This window comes from Humulus lupulus, chromosome 4 (genome assembly GCF_963169125.1).
Source record: "Humulus lupulus chromosome 4, drHumLupu1.1, whole genome shotgun sequence".
Taxonomy (NCBI): domain Eukaryota; kingdom Viridiplantae; phylum Streptophyta; class Magnoliopsida; order Rosales; family Cannabaceae; genus Humulus; species Humulus lupulus.
Window position 1 is genome coordinate 77,508,205 of NC_084796.1, and position 7,256 is coordinate 77,515,460.

Genomic DNA, 7,256 nt, shown 5'->3' on the forward strand with positions numbered 1-7,256 from the left:
CTACTTCCAAATGGGGGGAAGCTTCTTGGTCTTCTTGTAGTAACGTGCAAGTCTGTGAATCCTGCTCTCAACCAAAATCAATCGAAACTTGGAATCCTTGTCCTTCCTGTTTCTCTCGAGATGCTTCCTAATAGAGACTGCCTTCTTAATAAGATGATACAAATCTTCAGGAATTTTAGGGGCAAGACCTAACAAACAAAACCAATTTTATAAAAACAAAGAAATCCAATCAACCAAGACATACAGATAAGACATCACCCAACCAAAGGCTACATGCCCTTAATCATTCAATAACCATATTAAGATACTCAAACAAGAAAAACAACCAAAGGTTACATTATCTTTACTTTTTCTGTTATCTTATTTTTCTTGTGTTATTCTGTTGATGGATTAACAATCGTTGAATTAAATAGTATATGAAAGGCATTTCGTGTGGGAGTTTTACACATAATTTATTCATAAAAAATGACAAAGAGAGACCAATTAATAAAAGTACTACTAACAGACAGGGCCAATATACTGTGTCCCAAAACTCCCTTCTTACAAGTTTAGACAGAAAAGAATGCTCAAGTACAGAGATAACTACTGCCTAAAACTCTTGTAAGATTCTGTTACATTGTCACTAACCCCCCATTCAAGTGTCTCCCAACATTATATATTGAAATGCTTACATCTTCTAACAAATGGAAAAACCTTGCAGCCTCATTTGATTAAAATTCCCTACAATTAAACATGGAAAAACTTGTTTAAAAAAAGTCACAAATAACCCAACCAAAGGCTACACGCCCTTAATCATTCAAAAACCGTATACTCAAACAAGAAAAACAACCAGCTCATTCAAACTTGCAAATGATTACCCTGGGCTTGGAGAACAAATGAAAAACCATAAAAATTAATTATTCACTTCACTCATTCAAATATTTAGCAAATAGTTAACTAGACATAAAGTTCTTCCACCAAAAAAAAAAGCAATGAAATGGGTTGACAATGACCGAAGAATAGGCCCAACATTGACTGAAAATAAGGTTCTAGTATTGAGCTCATAAAATAAAACACTAAGAATGATTACCGTGGGCCTTGAGAACATGCAAGATCTTGCTTCCAGTAACACTCTTAACCTGAGCAATACCATGAGAGTCACGAAGAATCACACTTATCTGAGATGGAGTAAGACCTTTCTTTGCAAACTTGCAAAACTTCTCCTCAACCTAACACCATCATACTAAAAATAAGCTTGTTAATAGAAATTTTCATATCCTAACCTAGAGAAGGTCACGAGAGATTTAGGGAGATATAATAACATCTAAAACAAAATATACTTACCTGGCTTGCCAAGACCGAAGAGAAGGAGCGAAACCGAGAAGCCCAACGTCTGGAAACGGATTGACAGAGAGATAGAGAAAGACGAGAGAGAGAGAGGAGATTTGAGGGATGGAGGAGATTTGAAAGTGAGACCGAAGCAGGGATGGAGGAGACCGAAGCAGGGATTGAGTTCAGAGACACCGTACATAGCCGAAGAAGAAAACGGGTGAGTCTGAAACGTTGAAGTAATTAGTCTGAAAAAAAAAATAAGTGGCGGGCTCCCAAAAAATATTACTGCCCTTTTTTCTATTACTTTGCCACATATAATACTTTTTCATTAGTATTATATTCATATGTTATGAAAAGGGGTATTTGGTGTAGTGTGAGTACTTTATAACAATAAATCATCCATTGATATTGTTGACCTTGATTTTGGTCAACTGACACGGAGTCAAACTTGGTTGATGTGGACAAACACGTTGGAAAGAATGTGATGGAAAAACGATAAAGAACACAAGGGTTTATAGTGGTTCGGCCCCAGAATCTGGTAATAACCTACGTCCACTTGAATTGTTATTGATATTGGATTCAAAGGAGTGATCAAAGAACTAGGGTTCAATGAGCTTCAACAACCTCTGAAGATAAATACAATATATCAAATAGGATAACTCTAATCTCTAATGATCCGAAAGCAAGAAAGAAGAAGAAGATCCCTTTCCCTTGAGCCCCCTTTCTCTATTTATAGGCTCAAGGAGAATTTACATTTTTTGTTACAGATATGATTTCCTAAATAGTCGAATACTCAGGAAATCATGGGAGATAATTTTGGATACCATCATAACGGCATAAGATATTTTCTGCGTATATCGTTCGTACGACCAGGCTGGTCGTATGAAGAGATCGAACATCGTGACACTAGATGTATTCCTGGTCGATAGTCGAGCACGAATTCTGCCAGATGTTAGCCACGTGTACTAAATATTTGCCATGTCATCCATGATTGTTTTTTGGATAATATTTCCCCCCCAAGTTTGTTTAGTGCGACCAGCAATAAAGAAACTTTAAGGAAGCAACCGTTCATATCCCCACGATGCCTGTCAGCATCCAGGTGCGTTTTTGAAAATCGTGACATAATTATGTTTAATCAAGCCTTTTTAGTTTTCAAGAAACAAATTGACGGTTTATGCACTTCCCCACGTTTCGAGAATTAGAAAATAATGAATGTTACTTTTTAGCCATACCTCGGTCTCCATAAATACTTCCTTTTTCTTCTCAAAAAGGTTTTTCTTACCGTCTTTGCCAAGAACTTCAAGAACTTTGCCTTCAGAGTTTCAAAACCAGACAGTCACCTAGCTGAGGATCTTACTGACTCGAACATCTTGGCTCAGGTAATCACTGTCTTTCTAAATTTATGCCATGCACGCCGTTTCTATGCTCTGTGATTTCTGTGTTCTCAAATAGGGTTTCACGAGGATTTTTTGTTCTTTTGCATAAACCTTCCATTGCGAAGTAATATGGCATCTTTATGCTTTGTATAGGGTAGGACATAATTTGATAGCAAGGATCATAGGCTTAGGGCATAAGATCGACGTAAAAATTCAACCTTTAAGCTAGGTGAAAAAACTGAGTTTTTTCCCGCCCTTTAGGAGTCGAAGCAGTTCTCTTTCAGAAAATGGTTTATTTCCTCTTTGATCCATTTTTCAAACTATTAGTGCCGAATCTTAGTGTAGGACTAGGATGCTGCTGGTCTTTTAGACACGAGCAACATTATCCCAATCTTCCACACTACTTCGCAAATTGTGTCTTATCTCCTCCATTCTCTGTTTGCAGTTCTTATGCAAGACCCTTGGGGAGGAGAAAGACCTATTGAAGACGATCTCTTGGCCCAACTACTCGAAGGCGAAGAGAACCCATCTACCTTGATATAGGAAATCCCTTTTTCTCACCCTAGTTCAAACCGTCCTCCAGTCCCCAACCAAAGAATGGCCCGAACCAAAACAAAAGCTCGAAAAAGGAATAACCCTAACTCTTCAGACCAGCCTTCTGTTGATGCCCCCTCAACCAGTGGTCGAGGCGAATTCGCTCCAGAGACCGATGTCCAAAGGCGTGTCCACCCCCGCCATGTCGACCAGCCAGACGTGGCGTGGCACGTCGTTCCTCAAAGTACGGTGACACTGCGGATGATTGCCAACTATCTAAACAGATACAATCTTACGGGTGTGACCTTAGTCAAACCGTCTATCGACCAGCGCGCCAACCTGCCAGGCGGGGCCTACAGCGCCTGGTCGAGGTTCCACATCGAGGCAGGTGCCACCCTGCCTTTCCACTCGTTTTTTCAGGGGGTGGTTAATTACTTTGGAGTAGCCCCCTTTCAAATCACTCCGAACGGATATAGAATGCTGGCCGCACTCTATATCCTTTATAAGCTCAAAAAATGGCCATTACCTTCCCCCCATGAGGTCAATTTTCTCTTTGACCTTAAATCCAACCCCAACCAAGATGGTATGGGTTTTTTTTCACTTCTGCCATTAAGAGTTCGGACGCACTTTTTTTTCCGATACCACCCATATTTCTAATGTGGGGAAGTATCACCACGAATACTTCCTCACACCTGACCTTGCTGTGGACAACCTGGCTTTCACTCGAGGAGGTAAAAATTCTTACACGAGTAGCTTCTTTACTTAGTGTCTTTCTGTCATAATATCTTGACATCTATCATGTTCCAGGCTCGTGGCTACGTCCAACCCCTACTCCAGCTATGGAGTCAAGGGAAACACTCTTAGCCAGCATGCCAAATGCTGATAAGAGTGTAAAAAACCTAGTCAACGAGGCTAACCTTAGACTGGTCGGCCTTTGGGGATCTCAATCTGTGACTAATGAACCCTCGGTGGGCGATGTTCAAGGTGACGCGGAACCCGAACAGGAAACCGAGCAGCAACCTCAGGCGCCTCCTCGGAGGCGGCCAACTGGGGTTATGATCAGGGAACCTGCCGTTCCCCCTCGAGCAGAGGAACCTTCAGTCCCCAAGGGCAAGGGAAAATAAAAGGCTGTCGAGCCTACCGAACTTTCTGACGATTCATCGGATGTAAACGATACAATAATCTCGCTTTTAAATAATTTGCCAATTCCCTCTCATCTATTTGATGGGGACGGCAACTTTAGGAATGCTCCCTCTTTAAACTCAGATTTCTTCCAGGAACTAGGTAGTTCAGTAAATATTGCTACGACCAGTAGTTGTAGCTCAGGTACTTTACTTGTAATCCTTTTACTTTTATCTCTGTTCCCCCTATGAACACTTAATCTCACTGCTTGAGTTGTTTCATTTTGTGCAGGTATGGACTCTGGAGATGTCTTCGCTCATTACGAGGTTGCCGCTGCTTCTTCTGTCCCGAAGAAGGATAGCAAGAGGGCTCGAGGGGAAAGCAGCAAGACCCCCTCAAAGAAGGCTTGAACAGAAGATACTCCACCCGCCGTCCCTTCTAAGGAAAACATGACACCTCCGCCCCCCACCGAACAGTCGACGCCCACGCCTGATAATCCACAACCCTCCTCTAGGGCTGCTGGCAAGGAGACTTTGGACAGCCTGTCCGAAGGCTCCCTATCCAGCCTCGTGGTCGGGTCGGCCAGGGAGAGGATATACAAGCTCTCGAAGCACAGACGCAGCCAGGCCGCCATCAACGAAACTGCCTCAATGGAGGTCGACCAAATCATCAACAGAGGGTTGAATGAGATAGTCAGCGTAAGTCATCTTCTGCTACTTCATCATTTATGTCTGACTTCTTTTCCTTACTTTTTCATTTTTTGTGTTCAGGGGCTACTGTCTTTAACTGCTAGCTGGCGCCATGCTGGGGCATTGGTTTCCCGTGGACAGAACTTCGATTCCCAGCTTGCTTAGGTTAAGCAAGCACTTGAGGATGAGAACAAAAAGCTGCTCAAGGAGAATAAGGAGCTGTCCAAGCTGAATGAACAGCTGTGTGAGGACCAAGCGACTCTCACCCAGGAGCTTCAGGATAGCCAAGGGGCCTTGAAGAAAGCCAACGAGGAGCGGCATAAATGGAGGGAAAGTTCTGTACTTATCACCCAAGAGTGTAAACAACTCAAACTCGATCTGACCGCCAGCAGGGATGAGGCGAAGAAGCTTGAAGAGCGGGTGCAGGAGCTCGAGGGGCGAGTGCAGGAGGTTGAGGAGGAAGGGGTTGCGAACTTGAAGAAGTATAAGGAGGCCACCCTCCTCTGCTTATATGACTTCTGGAAGCACAACCGGGAGGCCAACTTCAACTATATTTTCGAGCGGTTAAAGAGAATTTGATGGTGCAGTGCGCCACCTGGTTGGAGGCAGAGGAGAAGGCTAAGGCTCCTGCTGCCAAGGCTGCAGCTGGTCCTCCTGCCAACCAGGGCACTCCCCCAATCCTCAAGACCCTCCTGCCCAGTAAAATTTTTCTTTTATTTTGCTTTTATGGCCCACGGGTCTGTTTGTAAAGACAATTTATTTTTATTGCTGCAAGGGTAGCTTTTTTACTTATAACTGAACAATTGCATCCGAGAAATACTGCTCGCGGTGCAAAAACTTTTTACTTTTAATTGAACAATTACATCCGACAATACTGCTCGCGGTGTAAAAGATTGCTTTATTGATATTATAATTTCTTTTATTATAATATCTGTTCGCATAACCGAACTTAGCATAGAACTTTGGTTTGATTTAACAAAACAGAAAATTTGAAAAATACTCTAAGTACCGTAGCATGCTTTCACTCATCTTGTTCATGTGTTTACATACCCTTTGGTATGCTTTGTTATCGATGTACCTTATGTGCCCCCTAAGTGATCGAGGAGCTTTAGGTCCTTGGTCACTTGCCTTGACCACGACCTGTGCGAACATTACTACTCGATAGTAAACAACATAATGCAGCAAAACAACACACGTAATGAACAAATACTTGTAAAAATAAATTTACAAAGTTTGGGAAGAATGACTGGCTGCGCACAGTCCCTTATAATCTCGTATTAAAAATGGACTAATCATGTCTTTACAAGTGATCTTAAAAAGATCTTACATTGTAAGCGATTAGCCATACAACGTGGCTAACCCTTTTTCAAAACTTGTAAAAAGTAAAAATTAATACAAACCAGTCCTTTAGGAAGGACTGTTCACTGATAATACTTGTGCAGGTGTTCTCCATTCCAATAGCGTGGAATGAGATCTCCATTTAAGCGTGCAAGTTTGTAGGTGCCCGGATAAAGGACTTCTTCAATCTGGTAAGGTCCTTCCCAATTTGGTCAGAGTACTCCAGCAGTGGGGTTACGGGTATTTAAGAAAACTCGTCGTAGCACCAGGTCACCGACGTTGAATTTCCTTTCTTTCACCTTTGAGTTAAAGTACCAGGCGACCTTTTGCTGGTACACAGCAACTCGGAGTTGGGCTTTTTCTCGTATTTCTCCAATTGAATCTAGGGACTCCATCATCAGTTGGCTATTCTGGCTCTGGTCGTATGTAATGCGTCGATGTGAGGGGGGATCTAATTCGATAGGTAACATGGCTTCATATCTGTATGCTAAGGAAAATGGGGTGTGACCCGTCGCTGTTCGATGAGAAGTTCTATACGACCAGAGGACTTCAGGTAGCTGTTCTGGCCATGCTCCTTTAGCGTCTTCCAGCCTTTTCTTCAGGGTGTCCTTAAGCGTTTTATTCACTACTTTGACCTGTCCGTTTGCTTGTGGATGCGCGACTGAAGAAAAGCTTTTGATAATCCCGTGCCTTTTGTAGAAGTCTGTGAATAAGTCACTATCAAACTGGGTTCCATTGTCCGAGACAATCTTTTGAGGCAAACCATATCAGCAAACAATGTTCTTGATGACAAAGTCAAGAACTTTCTTGGTCATTATGGTAGCGAGTGGTTCAGCTTCGGCCCATTTGGTGAAGTAGTCAACTGCTACAATTGCGTACTTCACTC

The 7,256-nt window shown here is 42.4% G+C and overlaps 1 protein-coding gene across 1 annotated transcript; it reads right to left on the minus strand.

Annotated features, from left to right (window-relative positions):
* LOC133832314 (small ribosomal subunit protein uS15-like) lies at positions 1 to 4,014 on the minus strand. The gene is made up of 4 exons (XM_062262677.1): positions 3,914 to 4,014; positions 1,324 to 1,372; positions 1,070 to 1,208; positions 1 to 188 (listed from the first exon to the last, which is right to left on the minus strand). Exons 1-4 carry the CDS (start codon positions 4,012 to 4,014, stop codon positions 1 to 3), a joined length of 477 nt encoding a protein of 158 aa, XP_062118661.1.
* Positions 4,015 to 7,256: the final 3,242 nt, after the last annotated feature.